Genomic DNA, 19,240 nt, shown 5'->3' with positions numbered 1-19,240 from the left:
CAATTATATGGATTTTATGGGAGGACTTGGTTACTTGAACAGATACTTGCAAATGTTGCTTATACAATATTAATTGGGTGATTTATCTATATCTGGATGATCACAAAATCAAACTCATTCAAACTTAGCTTTGAACTTACCACTTGCTTCCTGGATGTAGTAGAGGCATTTAGAAAAATATGGAAGTTAAATAATCCAACAAAAAGCAATGAGGATAATATTTAAAAATTTCTATGCAAACAATAAACAGTTCTAAGAAACAAAAGCCATTGCTACAACTCATAACCTGTATTTAGTATAACAAAATATGAGGCAGAAATTCTTAGTTCAGAATTAAGCAAAGTAAAGCATTCCTTCTATGTTGCAAAGCTATCATAAAGAAAAGCTTGATGTGTCGTAAACACTCTGCACATGTCTCCTCCAATAGCATTCATTCAGAGAAACAAGGGGGGCTTTGAGAAAATGCATGTTCATTGGCCTCCGTTCCAGAACAGCTGCAAAAATTTCCTTAAGTTTTCTTCTTATAAACCAAAACATAAATGTCTAAAAGTTGGCAAAACAATTTTCTAAGTTACTGAAGTCACAGATTTTTCACATCACATACAGAAAAGAAATAAGATACGACCTAGAAGGAGATACTTTATGCATTTTAACTGGATTTCTTCTTACCAGCACACCTGAGTGATGAACTTGGAAAGAGATACAGTGCAAACTCTGAGCCTTCCAGGAAACTGACCACGTCATCAGGGATGGATTGGGCCCATGAGCAAAGTAAAAACCCTCACCCTGACTGTGAATGATTCATCATTTTCCAATACATTTTTTGATTAAATTTGGGCACAGTGCAACATTAATTGTCATCATATTCATTTGTAATGCTTGAAATAAGTATGGATTACAGTAATATAAAAACCTTTGAAATACAAAATAAAAAATTATTACAATAAGCATGAAACAAACCTCAAAGTCAAGTTCATAGTTCAAACATTTTTGTCCTAACAATATATTTTATTTATTTTATATTTTCACCTAAAAATACTTTTATTTGAACAAAGGAATGGTAAGAAGTTATATTGAAATCTGTTCTGTGATGTTATCTTTATTGCTTATCATCAATATCGTGAAATTTTCTTTGCTTCCACAGTTAATGAGTTCTGAGTTGCTATATTATTTCAGAATATCAATATTTAAACTCAGAAATGTATTATGAAAAGCATGAAAATGGAATAGACAAAATGACAAATGACTCAGAGATTATGTGATAATATTTTAATTAGGAGATAATATGTATTAATAGAGAAGTTCCTCTTCTACATAAGATGTTTATTTTTCTTTATAAAACTCATTTCACTCTTTCCTACACTTGTTTGTTAAAATTAAAGTTATAAACATTATTCTTTTAATATCTATTTTACTGTGTCTGAGTTATGATGATAGAAAAAGAAATTTTTATTAGGAATATGCTTTCTTAAGTTATGGATCATGGGATATAATAGTCAAAGAGGATAAAAACAAATCTAATATTCATATAGTTTTGAAAACTTCAGTTTACATTAAGCCCCAACATTTACCACATGATGTGTGTGTGTGTGTGCGTGCGCGTGCGCGCGAGTGTGCGCGTGTATTATTTCAAGGGTGGATTCTAACTATTTCAGTTGTCCCATTTGTGACTACACAATCTGCTAGCAAATTCTGACCACTGCTTTTATTAAAACAGTCTCCAATTTAGATTAGAATATTCGAAGAAAAGAAGCTCACTCAACAAGTCTATTATTTCTTGGTTCAAGTTAGGAAATCATGAATATTTTAAGTCATTTATTAAGCACAAATTCAGAAACGAGTAGATAATAGTTTAAGTCGATGAATGCAATAAAGATTGCATCATTGATTGATTATTCATGCACTCATACTTACTGGTTGCGTACTATTTAAGGATCATTTATATTCTATCTTTTAGATTTTTAAGAGTTAGATGTTTCCATCTAGTTAAAGATGAGATAAGAATTGAAGGAATTAAGCAAAATGGCCTCGTATAATGATAGAAACTGTTTTGGATTTGTAGAGTATCCTAGATTTCTGGGTGGTATTTTCTCTCTGTGTTGCTGTCTCTTTCATTGACTCATTGATCAGCAGAAGATGCATGGTGAGTGACTGGAACAGAATGGACTCAACAACAAGAATTGATGAAAGAGGAAAGAATATCAGGGAGAGAAAAATATTATCCTAGGAGACAGGGCAGTCCTCCACTAATGGAATGTGCTACATTTTCCCTACAGAGACCTTTCTCAGCAGCTCAGACAGTCCTAGCTACATAGTAGAAAATGCAGATTCATTGATGGCTGCAGACATTACTCATAAATACGACCAAATGAAAGTGAAGTAAAAATTTAAGGTACTTTTTTCTCATTTACTGAAATTGTGTATATTCAGTAAAAGGGAAAATGGAGGAAGGAAAAAGGATACTGACTATGGAAAGAATGACATTTTAAAAAGATCACTGCTCTAACTGTAATAAGACTGTGGTTAGTAGAAAAATGATATGCTTATGAATGGGTGAGTTCAGAACAATAAGTAGGATCTAGTGCCTAGTGAGCCTTACTAATGAAAAACAAAAGGTCTAGAAGTTATAGATATTCATCATCACAACACTATTTTAAATAACTTTTGTTTGTTAATAAAGGCTTCAAGTGAATACAGTTCTTTAGAGTCCTTTTAAAAGCTTATGAAATCTTATTTGACTACAATTTAGTTTATTTCTTTGCAAGAAACTGAAGAGCAATCGATCCACAAATTGAAGATTAGAACATGTAACATTTACAGGACACACCATTGTATGTTTGCACATGTATTGGTTTACATGGTATGCAAAATTTTAAGGGAGAGTCCTTTGAGTATAAAATTATGATTCCATAAAAATGATGGCATGCCAGTCAGTAAACTGACAAATCTAGCACTCCAAAGACTTAATGAACTGTAGCTACTGGGGATTAACTTGTAGGAGCAGAGAGAGAGAAAATCATAATCAGGATATATTATGGGAGGAAACAAATCTGTTTTCAATAAAAGGAAAAAAGAAACAGAGTTACTATTGTATAGGTGTTTCCTTCATACCTGCAAGTACCTGTTAGAGATAGGAGGGAAACTCAGACAGTGGAAGCTCACAGAACTTATGAAGCCCTGAGCCTCACAAATCTTAAAAGGCTCCGCTGAACCTCTACAATAGTGGTTCTCACGTGTGAGTCGCACACCTCATTGGAGTTTGAGTGACCATTTCACAGAGGTTGACTAAGACTATCAAAAAACACAGAGATTTACATTATGATTAATAGTGGTAGCAAAATTACAGATGTGATGTAACAGTGAGAACAATGTTGAGGTTGGGGCACATCACAAGATGAGGGGCTGCATTAAAGGTTGACAAGCTCTGGTCTACAAGCTGCATAGGAAGCACCTTCAGTGATCAAAATGTCATGAGTCCCCACTCATCTTGTGTGTAAGACTTTTTAGTTGGTGGTAGCTATGTTTGAGTTACCTACACCTCCTTAGGTAACCCAATAAACTTGGCTCTCCAAGCTAGACTTAGATGGATTGCCTTTTGGCTTCTTGTCAATGTTCTATGTAGGTGAACAGACGCTTTTCTGGGTCTTCCCAATGAAAGGTCATGCAAAAGCAGAAAATAATTTGTAATCCTACAACTGTAAGAACAAATATAGAGAAATAAGCCTATAATGTCAGCACAAGACTTTAAATGTGATATAATTAGTTTCTTTTTTTAATAAAAAAAAACCAATTGTGTTTTTACTGCTAAATTTTGTAAGTTTTAGAGAAATAAAAACTTTAGATTGGTTCATTCTTCTTTTTTAAATTAACAGATATGACTTGTTTCTAGTTAACTTAAATATTCTATCAAAAATGGAATAGTGTAATATATCTATGTATGGATTATAACAAAGGGTTATTTTTTATAAACAACCACTTTTCCTGGTTTGAATCTATCATTTTACTGCAAGTTCACTCTTAAGAAAGGAATTGTAATGCAGGTTCTTCAGATAAGTATCCAAGAATAGCTTGTGACCCACTGTGTAAACTACAAAACATCATATCTGCCATCTGAGGTCTGCTTCAGACTACACTATATATTTAAATCATTTTATAGTTAAATCATAATGTTTATTGTATTGTCCTTGATTAGATCATGTATTGGCAGCTAATGTTGGTGTGACTTCAGGAATGTAACTTCTGACCATTCAGGAAGACTTCACTGGGAAAAAAAAATCAGTTTCTGAGTCAAAGATTCATTGTGATACAAGAGTAACACACGTAAAATAAACAGAACAATGTCTAGCATTGCACCTTTCTAGTGCTCACTGTGCTTATTGGGGGAGTTGATGCACATCAAACAGATATGTTCAAGATTGCAACAGAAATTATGAGGAATGAAATGAAGCAGGCGAATGTACACAAAGCAATAGAATAAGTCAGAACCAATACTCTGATGATAAGCCATCTAAAACTATGATGTACAAATGATAAACAGAGGCAATGATGAGATAAGTAGACACCTGGCAATGTGAGGAGGATGTATAGGCCACTTGAAGACATTTGAAAATTATGATGATTCCAGGGAATGACTGAGGGATTTTAAGCAGTTTCAGAGATACAATTTAGATAAATTTCTCTATATGAAAGGTGAATAGTGGGTTATAGGAAGGCCTTTGAGAACAAGAGAAACTGATACTGTATGAGAATCTCAACTGCAAAAAAGCATATAAACTTGTCTAAAAGATTAATAGAGGCGTATAACAGCAAGAATTACAGTAATGTTAGGAGCACAGTGAGGACCCTAGACAGGGAAGACTATGAACACATCAGAAGCCTAGGACAAAACAGAATCTAGTAGGTTTATAAACTAACTAGAATTAATATCTGTATTTTGAAGATCTAAAGATTTCCTCTTTACTCAAAACCAATTCTAAACTTGAATTCAGAATATTCTTGAAATATATTTTAAAGGCAGGGAATAACAAATCAGTTGGATAAAAAGAACCCAAATGTTCTTCTGAGTACAGTTCATCTCGCAATTGACTCCAGAATCTTCAGAGCATTGACAACGTAAAGAACATATGGTTCAATCTCTCAATGAATAATGAACAGCTTAATTCACCTACTAAATCCTACCAAATACACATGTATTGTTTAGTCTGGGCTGAATATAATTAAGGGTCCACACTCCCTTCCAGGTGGTTCGTACTTTCTTCGCTGGTCTGTAAGGACCAGTGGCAGTCTTAGAGTTGGCTCAACTTCATCAGCTTAATAATCTCTGCCTTTGGCTCAAGTTCTAACCAAAAGACCAGAATAGGACTTATTTGGTTAGTATTGCCCTTGACAGCACCTGGGTTCTCATTCTACACATTGAACATATCCCCAATCCTTTCCACTAGGTTTGAAAGCAAGCCTTGGTGTCTTCTCCAACGATTCTCAGTGATGTTCCTCTGAGTACACATGATATTCAATTCATATGTTTTCCCAGACCTTGCACAAGGTACAGTTAATATCTAGTTAGTACATAGAGTTTTAACCCTTCACCACCAGTGTTTGATGGAAAATTCTTTACTGGGTATTGTTCATTTTCTTGTGTTACCAAAAATCATACCCCCACATCTGAAAGAAGCTGTGAATATTTATGCACATGCAGACATTATAGTAGTCCTGCGTACATAGCAGGATTAAATAAAGATCCCTACTGAAAGGTATAAATGTTGAATAACTACAAAGCTCACTGATGTACCTTATCAAAAATCTTGGGTGCATCTTTCTTTCTTACATAGTTTGACAAAATCTGTTCTTATTTTAGCAGCTAGTCACAGTGCCTTGCACTTCCTTTGCATTTCAGTCAGCCATCAATCAGACCATTGGTCCGCTCCGTTTGTCACAGAGGTCATTGGTTTTAATCTTGAAGAATAAGTTTTAGAACTAGAGCAATTGAATGACAGTCAGGCTGGACCCCTTTGCTTTTTCTCTCCCAAAGCTTGTGACTTAGATAAGTAGTCATGGAACCAGAAGAGCTTACGTGCAGGTCATTTCTCTCCACGTGTGTCCCTTCAGATAATTTTTTGTTGTAAATTGGGAATGTCAATAGTCTACATGACAGTTATTAGGATATAACATCACTAAATGATAAATGAAGTGTTACTATTTGCCAAACTTATCCAACACATCATTTTATTAGGGCTTATTTAGTTAAATTATTAATAAGCTTTTTAGCAAAATTAATGATAGGATGTATTTAGAAATAAGGTTATTCTAGCATTTGTAAAGACTTGAGTTTAATTTCTAATTAGGCTTTATTATTTAACAATTTTCTAGATCTAAATACTTTTTGAAAGCAACAGTAATGTTTGATAATATAAAACTTGGATGATGCTTACTCTGTAATGTATTGTTACTCTACTGTTGGCTCTAAACTAGCTTTTTTCTTTTCTCGTTTTTTGTCATTTTCAATAGATCAGATATGTCTAACTACATAAAAGAAATCACTACCAGTTTTCTTAAGCTTTATTTTCATGAAAGAACACTGCACTGTATTTCACTGTTAGTCTTTGTATCATATTATTTAGGTTTAGGAAAGACTCTTTGATTGTCCTTGGTTGGAGCACCACGATCTCTAAAATACAGGCACAAAGCCACAACTCTGGGCTTGAGACAAAAACTGGAACATTTTTTCCCAAAAAAAAATTTGGGTTTACGTTCCTAAAGTTATACTATAAATAGATTATTTGAGTTGGCTGTCCAGCAGCACACCCTTAGTGACTGCATAAACCCTCAGCAGTAGCATATGCTTGCTCTGTATAATTTAATTGGGTTTCAGACTCCAATGGAGTGTGGAGGATGGATGTGCTTTGAAAGCACAGTGCAGAAATATAATCTCTTATTGTCATCTGGAAGGACCTTGGCTCTGATGTCTCAGGGATCCATGAAAGGCTCAATTACGGACCAGTTGTTCCTTCTTTATGCTTTATGTAGCTAAAGTCCATTTCTATAGTATAGCTAGAAAATGGACATGTGTGAGCTAAGATTAGATGTTACCTTCCATGTACATAATACCCACCTAGAAAGGAAAATATGTTCACATCTTTGAACACAAGTTTGTTACTACAACTCATTTATAAGTTAAAATTTGGCACCATAATCACTTGATATATATTTATTGAATAAAAATATTATGCAATTTTGTGGTACCCTTAGAGTATAAATCGTTTAAGTGATATTTTACTTTGATTTAGATATATGCCTTACTCTGAACCTCTGAAATGCCAAGGATTAAAAGTTTAGCATCTCCAAACATAATAAAAATTATGTGAGAAGGGGAGCCTCAGGACTGTGATGAGATAATTAATCAATTTATAGAGCTTCCCTTTGAGCTCTTTGAAGTATTCTAATATAAAGATTCATTGGTGGTGATTAAATATGATTGCCATGCTCCAAGGAAAATGATAGTTCTCTAGAGACGATGCTCTTGGTAGCATTGATTTTATTTTAATGATGTTAAAAATGTGATCCAAATATAAAATCAATGTTCATTTAGTAGTCTCAACAATTCAGGAGGATGTACAAAACTAACTATGCAAAAATAATATATTAGTGATGCTATAATTGAAGAAAATGATTACTAGCTTAGCATGTCAAACCTCATGCAATACTTTTCAATATGTATTAGATACAGGAGACTTTAAACAAGTACATATATATTTCACTAAAAAGGTTAGAACTTTGGCAGTCTGGGGAAAAATAACCATAAAGAGTAAGCAATAATTTCAAGTACTCATGTTTTTGTAGATAAAATTTTGTAGATAAAATAAATATTTCTGTGGGTTTTTCAAAAGTGTCCTGCTTAATCACTTTGTCTTCAGAGTTGGGAATGTTTGATTATTCATGAAGCCGTCTTTAGCTTTAGTCCAGTCAATAATATAATATGTTTAGTGGGGTCAAAAAAGATATACAAATGTGAACTCCTTGGGTCCAATATGCTTGAATGGTCTAATCTGACAACATTACAGAAGGAAAATGTAAAAGAAGAATGTTAAAATATACATAAAATGCATAATGGGTGGGTATATAGGTCATTGCTAGAATACCTTTCTAGCACACATATTGTTCTTTGGCATTACACCAAATAAATAAATAATAAATAAATAAACAAACAAACAACAAACAAAGAAATAAATAAATAAAAAATAGACATAGACTAAAAACAATTTTAGACCCTCCAAGCATTAAGACCACCCAAAAGGTCTAAAAAATAACAAATAATAAATTGGAAAATAAATTTTATATACAATATGCAAAAAATTACATTTATTAAACATTAAATATGACTGGAAGAAGAGCACTTAGTTAAAAATTTATTGAGAATATTTATAAAGCAATATTCTGAACTTTTGAAGATTATTAAATAATTATTTTAATTATAAAGTCTCTTTTAAAATCTCCATGCCACAGGGAATTAGGTTCTCCCTATTATCATCACATTACAAGGATGGACAGATGAGAAAAAAAATAACTGAATATATTCTGGGGGAATGTAGAGAGTAAAAATCTGATAAATATTAGGTAAAACATAAATAATAGTTTTTTCCAAATACTTTTGCATGCAAAATACTGATGACACAAAAATAGTTATTGTCTTGTAGTAGTATCATATTATCTATCACATGACAAAATTGTAAACTTACCATTAGATGGCATAAGGTTTATACCTGAGACTTTGGGAGACGGTGCCTAGCAGCCCTTAACTGGTATATACACTTGCCAGATAAGCACGCCCATTTTAACAACATTATGTTGACATCTCTGATCTAAACTGTCTATTTTTGCTATAATCAGACAAATTATGAATTTAGGAAAGATGATGGTTTCTCTTCATTGGCAATGGGATGGTGAAACTTAACAGTCAACTTGATGGAACCTAGACTCAACCATGAGGACAGACCTCTGGGTGTGCATTGGAGAGATTTTCTTGAGTAGGTTAGTTGGAATGGAAAGACCAAACATAGAGGTGGGTGGTACTTTTGCCAGGCTGAGATCATCTTCTGAATAAAAAGGACAAAGTACTTCGAGCATCAGTATTGATTACTTTCTAAACCGTAGATGTGATTAGACCATCTTTCTCTTGCTCCTCCCAATACGCATTTCCTATAATTAAGGACTGTAATGCAGAAACTGCCAACCAAAATGACCTTTCCTTTCCACAATGACTCATGTTAAGTGGGTTTGTTACAGCAATGAGAAAAGCAACTAAACTAGAAGTGCTAGCCAAACATAGTCCTTTCCCTAAAATTTGGATGAATTGAACCTTGTTTAGAAATTGAGGTTGTTTTGTGTTTTTGTCTAATCTATTCAGCATTTGGCTGATCATATTATTCTACGTTGTTATGTTAATATTGGTGGTGGTTATTGTTAACTTTTAATCTCTCCTAAGCAAATAGCTTAAGTCTTAAATAACTGGCTGAGAAAAAAAAAAAATGAATGCTTAATGGTCAGGATTGTGTAAAATACGCTTAAGTTCTCAGCACCAAAATAAGAAACATTTCACGACAGACCATTGAATATCCTATGGCAAGATACATATTCTCAGGGCTTCCTTCCAGATTTGCATTTCTATTGGGTCTGGGTAGTTTAGGGCAAATTGCCAGCTAATAAATTATGTTAATGATGCCTTGTGCATTTTCCTGGGTATTGGCAAATGTCTGGAATGCAGGACAAAAGACAAAACATGAAGTAACCTGGACAACCTGTGCTTTGTCACAAACAGAAATTTATGGACCCACAAATTGATAGCTAGAGAAATGACGATTCGTGTCAGGAGTAAGGAGAAATACAAAAACCATTGAAACATGCAGTGAACCTTTAGAAAGAGAGACGGAGCAGCTCACAAGGAGACTTGATAATAAAGGGAAATTACTATGCTTTTAAAGACTATGCTTTAGGATGATGACTGTGTTGTCATCTGAAATGTTACTATGCTGCTAAAAATATGTTATTCATGTAATCCCTCTCTAACAGCTGTTGAAAATTAAAAATCTTTCCAACTTTACAAGTCATTTCAATGTCCATATTACATGTGAATGGAAAGATACACTATCGTTTCCTGGCAGATGCAAAACAATCTGTTCCGCCTTATATATTAAGCTTATTTTCAGTCAGAGAAATATTTTTTTTTAATCTTTAAATCCTCCTTGAGGAAGACTAAACACATCATTGTCCTGAGAGAAACAAAAAACCAAAATTCCACTCTCATTTTGTCATACTCAATCAGAACTCATTTAACTTCAACAGTGCAACGATATGGCTGCCAGCACTACATGTAAGCATGTTATATGTAACTCAGTTTTGAAATCAACGCTTTTGTCACGAGTTAAATGGTGTGGATTATCTGGTGCGGGGAGTTTAATACACTCATTTCTAACTTTAATTCACTATTACTTGAAACATGAATTCTCAGGTTGCTTGAGCTAATAATACCAGGAACGCTGTTAAGTAGGTTTATTCCCATTTATTTCTTCTGGAAGTCCTTGCAAAAGAAAAAGGTAAAGGCTAGTGAAGCATTAGAAAAATGAGGAAAAGCGATCTCCAAACCTACTTTTTCTTCATATCGTCTGTCCTTTTCGGCTTGAGTTCCAAGTTTGCCTAAGCCCAGGGACTCTGCGCTGCAGCTTCGGTCTCCATGAAGCCCACCTGTGAAGAAACGACTTGAGATCAAGGTACAGGTATTTTGTCCGTCCTCAAGTTAAGTCTCCAGGCTTCGTGAGGCAACTACTCAGAACACTCTTTCTTTTAGGTTTGCCCTTGGATCACTGTCTCAACAGACATCAAAGGCAGAGCTACACATACAACATCTCTAAAAAAAAAAAAAAAAAAAAAAAAAAAAAAAAAAAAAAAAAAAAAAAAAAAAAAAAAAAAAAAAAAAAGATCAATACGAAAAGTAGCTACTGTTGTCCATTCTTTTCACAAGACATCTGTGTGGAAGGCATACATATGTATGTCTACCAACGATGGCTGCACATTAGTCAATGTTCAAGGCCATTGGGTTAGACTTTTCCAGTGGAAAGCAGGAGTGAATTAGCGTGCTTGTCATGTCTCCTTTACTGTCAGAAATAGTCTGCTAAAGAGAAACCTAGACAGATGCGTCTGTCCCACGTTTAAAGAACACAGAGGCCCTTGTTGGCTTTAAAAGGTCTGCATCTGGCCTTCCTGGAACTCACTGTGTTCAGTCTGATAAGTTCTTGTACCCTTCATCAGAAGTCTTTTGCATTAGGGATGGCCTTTACGTTGAATTTTTTAATGTGTTTGAAAAAAATTAGGTCTTTCTCAAATACCTTAATAAGATTATATTTTTACCTAATATATTATTTGCATAGTAGAGTCAGACACTATAGCATATGTAATCTTGGTGTGAACAAGAGAAATTTTATGTGTGTCATTTATGGATAGACATAAATCCTTACAAACTACTTTATTTCACTCCAAAATCCTGAATGCACATTGATTCATAAATTTTTTATTATATTGAAAAATAAGGGCTTAATTCTATACCCTACATTCTCTTTGTGTTTAGTGTATGTAAAAAATATGAAGTCACATTCTAAAAAAATTATTCACATTTTTCAAGTAGAAGATAATATATGTATAGGCATATAAATACACATACATTTGGTACACACCACACATCTAAATTTTAAATAGAAGGGATTTAAGTTATATTAAGCATAAAACTACAAATTTACAAATAATACTAATCTAATACTAACCCTAATTTAATTTTAGAAAATGTCATCCTCCAAATTTAACCATAATCAGAAGACAGTCATTGAAGACAATTGTTACACATCTTTTGCATAGCATATTGCTTTCAATTTGAGGACTAGAATTATGATTGGTTTCTCTCACTCACAGAATGAACTAGGAAATTAGTTACTACTGTTTTTCATAATTTATTTTTACATTTAATTTGTAAAGCTGGATATTATTAACACAGAATCTTGTTATAAATTAGCTCTTAGCCTGATAATCTTATTTCTGTAACTGAATAATTGTAAGAAGGCTCTTTAATCAAAAACCATCAGTTACTGTTCAAATTCAATTTAGCATTGTGAAGATATAAGGGCAAAATTTATTTTATTCATTATATTCATGTGCAATTAATGCAGTGGAAAGATTTTTATGATGAAGGAGACTCACTGTGGCTCTTATTTGGAAACATCCAGTGGCTAACTGAAAATTCTCCTAGGAATCATTTTCAAACCCTGAAAATTTCCATTATGATATAGTGACCAGAATATTTTTACTTATGTCCAATGTGCCATCCATAAATTACCAGTTATAATCAGAGTACAGCATGAAAGTGTTCTCTTAAAGTGGAGATGAAGTGAACGATTGACTAAAACTCATAAATTCTTCATCGGTCCGCATGGTTCCACCACAAATTGATGCAGCAAACCTATTCATGCTGATGAAATACTTTCAATTTCAGGTTGTTGGATGAATCACACATTTCATAGAGTAATAAAAGACAATTAACTTGTTGATTTAAAGTTTTTCAAGAACTCACTTTTAAATATAACATGATCATTTTTTAAGCAATGGAAAGTTTGGAAGAAAAAAAATTCTATAATGAGACTGCATAAATAGGTTTTCTTGCTTCCTGACTTTGGAGGGAGTTGATATATTTGTTACCATAATTAAGCATAGCTTCATATATTCTGATCTAGAAAATTCATAGTCTCTGAATGTATAAAACAAAGCTTAGGTTTGTAGGGGAGTGGTATTTTCTAGGTTTTAAATTATATCTTAGTTGTCCTGATAAAATGTAATTTTGATGGAAAATCCTTAATGCTTAGTATTTTATTATCAAATTCAACTGAAAATAAGTATAAAAAGTTTTATGTATAAGGACAATCAAAATATTTTAAACGGAAAAAGTATATAACCTCAGATAAGCATATACACTAAAATGTTAATAAATAAAAGATATCTATTATAGCAAACATTTTATGATAGAATTGTGAGTTATACAATATATTAAAAATAACAAATAATGTGGTAAAGACCATGATAGGTCAGCAAATTAAAAGAAATAAACATTTTGACTGGTATGTAGTCATACTTAAAAATAGATTTTCATTTCTGTATATCAACATGTAGAAGAATGAAAATAGATCCATGTCTACCACCATGCACAAAACTCAAGTTCAAATGGATTGAATACCTCAACATAAAGTCAACCACACTGAACCTCATAGAAGAGAAAGAGGAAAGTACACTTGAATGCATTGACACAGGAGACCACTTCCATAACCCCAGTAGCACAGACATGAAAGAAACAATTAATAAATGGGACCTTTTGAAACTGAAAAGCTTCTGTAAAGCAAAGAACACAGTCAACAAGACAAAGTGGCAGACTACAGAATGGGAAAGATCTTCACCAACCCCACATCAGACAGAGGTCTGATCTCCAAAATATACAAAGAACTCAAGAAATTGGTCATCACTTGCTATGTTATATTTGTTATTGCCCAAGGATCCTTTATGGGAAATCAAAATCCACAGGTTCCATTTCAGCTGCCCCATTCAGTTATGTTTATCACACAGTCACATGCATACATGCATATCAGCTATCATAGGTTATGCTGCTTTGTGTCATCGAACAGCTTGGATGCCAGGGAAGTGATTTTGAATAATTTCACTATCACTTTAACATCAGAAGCAGAAATACTTTGGCGCTATAGTAGAAAATTAAGCCCAAGTGATGGGGCATTACTTGCAATTAATTGTTTCTCTAATTTAGTGAGCCCAGAACATATTTGAAAATCTGTATAACTCTACTTAACTTTTACCATTAGAAGCAGCATCAATCTTTTCCTAACAATTAACTCTAAAGAGAATATATAGGAAGATCTCCTCCCTTCCCTGCGTCCTGGTCAAGATGGAGGATGTCAAGCTTTTTGCTCTTGCTCCCGTGTAATGCTTTCTGTTTCCCACACTGATGTTTTATGGCCTAGCCTTCCAAAGATCCTTTGCATAAGAGTTGCTTTGGTCATGGTGTCTCTTTTCAACAATAAAACAGCCACTAAGAAGATATTCCATTACACCAAAGTGCCAGTGGTTTAATATTTATTTCAAAATTTTCAATTGCTAAATTGGTAATTTCTGTATGAATGAATGTATGAATGTGCATGTGTCTTTTCCATAATCAGATACTTACCTAGTGTCATTTAGTTCATGTAGTCATATTATGAGAAACTGATAATAACTTATCCTAGCCAAACTTCTAAGGCCTTATTGCTTCCTGCTAATCTCACCTTTATTTCTGAGAGTTATTAAAACAAGATACTGTGATAGCATGTATGTATCCTTCCTATTTTATCCCCTTGTTATTTGTCTCACATTTTATGTCCTTTTGGTGTATGTAGACTTTATCTCTTTTCTGCAAAAGTATTTTAAGGTCACATAATGAAGATGTGATATTTAATAGATTGTTCTAAGTGACAGCATATTTTTCTATTTCTTTTTTGCCTGGTAAATTGGGGTAGTTCGTTGATGCCTGTACATATTCTTGTAGGTGAGGGCACATGAGCATATAGGTGTGCATGAACATGTGTGTAAGTGTGTGTACGTATGTGTAACACGTGCATGGGCTTGTAGTTGTCTTCCTAAATCATTTTCTATCTTATCTTCTTGTTTGTGGTGTCACGCAATGAAGTTTACTGATTAGTTAGGGGGCCTGTCAAGTGAGCTCTATGGGGACACCTATCTCTACCTGACCATCAATGGCGTTACAAACGTCTCCACCATGTTGACTTTTACGTGTGCTCCAGGGAGTCTGAAATCAGGTCCCTCCTATCTACTTGTTTTCCATTTGATCAACTGAGGCTCTCTCTCTCTCTACCTCCTTTTATGGGGATTACTTGTCCTGAAAAATTACTAAGACTTTGTTTACTCATCAATAAAATATGGATGCCAATAATAATGCTTAACTGTGTTAGTGCAACTTCATCATATTAGCTTTTAAATAGTCCAGTTATTGCTATTAACAAAGAAACCAAAGAGTTGATTGTCTTACAATATTGTGTTCACTGTAACTTTTATTGAGCATGAGTCGGCTACACTTGCTTTATAAGCTTGGTGAAATTGAAAGCTCACTAGGTATGAAAAGGAACTTACAGCAGGGAAATGAAACACACGGACACTCAGAAGTGAAAAATCCCAGTGGGAGTAGAAAAGTGAAAACCCTGGTACTTACGAAGCTGCCCGAGTCGGGCCTTTTCTTTTTTACCAAACAAGCGCCCTATTGAAGACTTGATGCCTTTCTTCTTGGGGGCTTTGTGAAGAGGAGTCTTGGCTGCTATGGGCACTGCCAAGCCCAGGCTTTCTGGCTCGAGAGAGGCAGATAAACTGCTGCAAAACACAAAGAGGAAGAACTGCTCATTCTGATGCACTATCCACAAGAACACAAGGCATCTTTCCTTTAGAAGTGACAAAAAGGAGGAACAGGGAAATTTCGATGTGATTTTTCCCCCCTTTCATTCACACCCTCATCTTCTCCAAGTTATTGAAATGCATCTTTTCTTGGTTCCATGGGTCTCCAAATTTTCAGTAGAAAAAAATAGCATATTTTGTTCCAGACCTCTTTTTCCCCTCTATTTCCTATATACCATCAAATTAATCATCCACCTTAGCCCAATTTAACATCTTTATATTTAGTATCTGTTTATTGAGCATTTGGTCCATTATTATTTCCACACAGATTTTTAACTTTAAAGCGAATGAACACACGCATTCTTTTAATGGGAAAGTGAAGCTATTAACTTTTGTCTTCATGGCGGTTGCCTTATCTATCCTTCTTTCTCTATTGCTCATGGGATATAAATTCATTTATTATAAATGCTATCTTACTGAGATCTAGAAGCAACACATTACAAATGCTCATCACCGTCCCCCTGATCTATGGCTATCAATAAAATACTATTTTGATGCACAATAAACTGAAATGACTTCCAAATGGTTCATCAGTTCTCTATTCTGATAAGTATGTCTGACACTGTCTTGCAAAGAGGAGTTCGCCAGCTATTGCTATAGCATTGCATACTTTGCTGCTCTATGCAGTCCTTAAATTTTACTTATACACTCAATATAATTTGGGTTTCTATACTCTACTCTTCATAAATAAAAGCTTCTCATATAATAATATAAAATCCTCTGCTCTTGAGAAATAAAGTAGTACAAATTTTGAAAGTAGTAATTGAAACCGATCAACTAGATACAAATGCCTGTCTGCACAAAAATCCCACTTTTCAAAACCATTTGTCATGAAGCTGCTAATTAGAAGATGTGCTGATTTTTAAGTCATGCTGCTAGTGTTTAGAAATGCTGCTGCTATTGACAACCAGGGAGAGGTCTAAGGTATGAGATGTAACTGAATGCTGAGGCATATTGGTGCTCTTGATAGAGAGACCAACCTGGAATGCTGAGGCATATTGGTGCTCTTGATAGAGAGACCAACCTGAAAGTTTTAGCCATTTGGATAGGACACTATGACAAAGCTTATGGCATATGAAATGTTTCCTCAACATTTTAAAAACATATTTTGGTATGCGTTCATTTTAATGCCAAGGATTTTTTACCTGAGGACTTAGAATCAGTGCAGTAGCATAGATATGTGACAAAAGAAGCCCAGGAATAGATTTTTCAGATCTCACTTTCTCTTACAATACACTACACATTATAGTCTTGTCCTAGAAATCCTATAATTTCTATCACTAGTCATAAATATAATAGGAAATCTCTTCTAAATACAGAAGAGTAATTTACATATGGACTTTTCACAAAGATATAAAAATGTTATCTTGCTAATTTTAAAAGCTGAAGTTAGATATATGATGGGAAATTTTCATATGTCACAGAGATATGGAGAAAGGGAAAGCAGGAAAGGTGCATGATAGAGAATTATATTTCAAGTCAAATTATGTACACATTAATTTTATATATATATATATATGTGTGTGTGTGTGTGTGTGTGTGTGTGTGTGTCTGTGTGAGTCTGCACATGAGTGCAGAGTGCCTGTAGAAGCCAGTAGAGGGTGTTGGATCCCTTAGAGGTGGAGTTATAGGCATTGAAGAGCTGCATGAAGTAGGTACTAGGAAGCAGTCTCTGGTCCTCTGCAAAAGAAGTAAACACTCTTAACAGTTGAGACATCTCTTGAATCTTATTTTCCTGTGAATAATACAGCAATTTATTTGACAACAGTGAAGGAAGAGGAAGAATTTGGGGAAGAGAATATTTAACGTGCACCCTGCTTGTGTCTTACCTCCGGGCATCGTTGTGGTAGGAAGAAGGAAGTGTGTGAGTCATTCTGACGGCTCTGGGTGTTGGGGGAGGCGAAGTTTCACATTTAATTGTTGCTTTATCTTCCCGTCCATCTTCTTCCACCACTGCAATCTACAGGAGTAACGCATCCAATGAGGAAATTATAATTTCAACTGAACTTGCCTCAATGCAAAAATCACTAACGTAGGGTACTAGAGTAATTCTAACACAAACCAGTATGTATTACACAAGCAAATTGATATTACTAATGATGTGATTTTCATATCTTTGTAAGAGTAAAGATAACATATCTTTAAGCTAATGAATTAATTATATAAAACATGGTTTAAGAGTAAAAAGTTTCATATATCAATAAAGAGCTGTTCTTGCCATACATGGATACACACATTTTTATTTTCAGGACTGCAAACTGAATCCATCACCTCTCACATTAAGCAAGCATGCATTTGAGCCACCCCCACAGTCCCTGAATATATGTTTCTAACAAAAGTCTCTAAACACATTTCAGAAAATGTACTGAAAGAAAGGATGTTATGCCTAGTAAGGATCTCATGAGAAATATATCCTTAAGCAAGAGTGTGGAAAAGGTAAAGACAGTTGATAAAATATAATTTATCAAATAAAGTGGTTTAAATTAGTCAGTAAATGAAAAATATATACCAAGCATGCTTAAAATATGCAATGGGTTATAAGAAAGATAAATATTTTTCTGGGGAAAAAATGAAAGGTAGGAACATAATTCCTGAAAATTGTTTGATTTCATTATGGGTAATGGGGAATTTTGAAAATAAGCACAAAACAAAACAAAAAAACAGAAAAGATGAGAAGCATGTTAGTAAAGAATAATGTTCAGAACATATAAAACTGCTCGAAAATCAGAGAAGGAAATAACAAAATGATGACTTTAAAAAACTTGGCAAAAATCAGTGTTACCATTGCATAACACAGTTTATTTAGAGAAATCAAGTTATGGAAAAACTGCTTTGAATGCATGATTCTGGGAATACACATGAGAGGTTCTTATGTGGCCACAGCATAACTTAGAACTGTCTTCTGCAGAAATGCCTTGCTTGTGTCTACATTGCGTATACTATATACAGAGGTTGTTATATACAATGAAGCATTCCTGGAACTGAATGCTGCTTTTCCCTTGTCATTTTTCTCCTTGGGTTATAATTCTCTTACAGTCCAGGGAGGGTCCTGAATATAATTCCTTCCCTCAATTCAACCCTAGAGTCCTATTTCAAGAGTCTTTTCAGTAATTGTTTCCAGAGTAGCTCCAGTGTGGTGAGAAAATCAGATTTCTAAACCTGCATTCATTCTAAACTCTTTGAGCGTAGTTCAGGTACTAACTAGCAATTTCGCAGTTTCGTGATCTAACCATAGTTCTTTTCTATGATTGTTCTTGGTAAGAGGACTCATTTCTATTTCACATTTTTTTTCCTGAAACATCTTCATATAAAATACACTGATACACACCATCAAACTACCCCTTTCCAGCTTCATTTCTTTAAAACACCAGACTCAAATGGTTCCTAGGCTTCGTTGTAGAAAGATTTTGCAATTAGTTAATAAAATTTATGTAATGGTGCTTATCCTTAATTCATCCTTCTGACATCTAAAGGAGATCAAATATATAATTATTTAGCCGGCCACACAGCAGTCCTTGGTCAGTGGTCCTCTTTTTGTGACTTCTGTTCTCAACATTTTTCTATGCAAAAGTTTGCACTCTAACTTTTTATTTCTTATAATACCAAAATTTTAAAACACTATTATCTTTGATTTTTTTTCTAAATTCATGTTTGTCCTAGATCTCTTACAATAGGTGGAGAAAGTCAAAATCTGATGAACTATGTA

General features: G+C 34.0%; 1 protein-coding gene across 1 annotated transcript in view; it reads right to left on the bottom strand.

Moving 5' to 3' along the window:
- Ppfia2 (PTPRF interacting protein alpha 2) overlaps window positions 1-19,240 on the bottom strand; it is a 404,134-nt gene that overhangs the window by 50,260 nt on the left and 334,634 nt on the right. The window contains 4 exon segments of the mRNA XM_038314717.1: window positions 7,900-7,911; window positions 10,653-10,734; window positions 15,299-15,453; window positions 17,364-17,494. Of these exon segments, the coding sequence (XP_038170645.1) occupies window positions 7,900-7,911; window positions 10,653-10,734; window positions 15,299-15,453; window positions 17,364-17,494 (380 nt within the window).

This window comes from Arvicola amphibius, chromosome 17 (assembly GCF_903992535.2).
Source record: "Arvicola amphibius chromosome 17, mArvAmp1.2, whole genome shotgun sequence".
In the NCBI taxonomy this organism is placed as follows: domain Eukaryota; kingdom Metazoa; phylum Chordata; class Mammalia; order Rodentia; family Cricetidae; genus Arvicola; species Arvicola amphibius.
The sequence above is the reverse complement of the archived record's forward strand: the minus strand, read 5'-3'. Positions and strand labels throughout refer to the sequence as shown.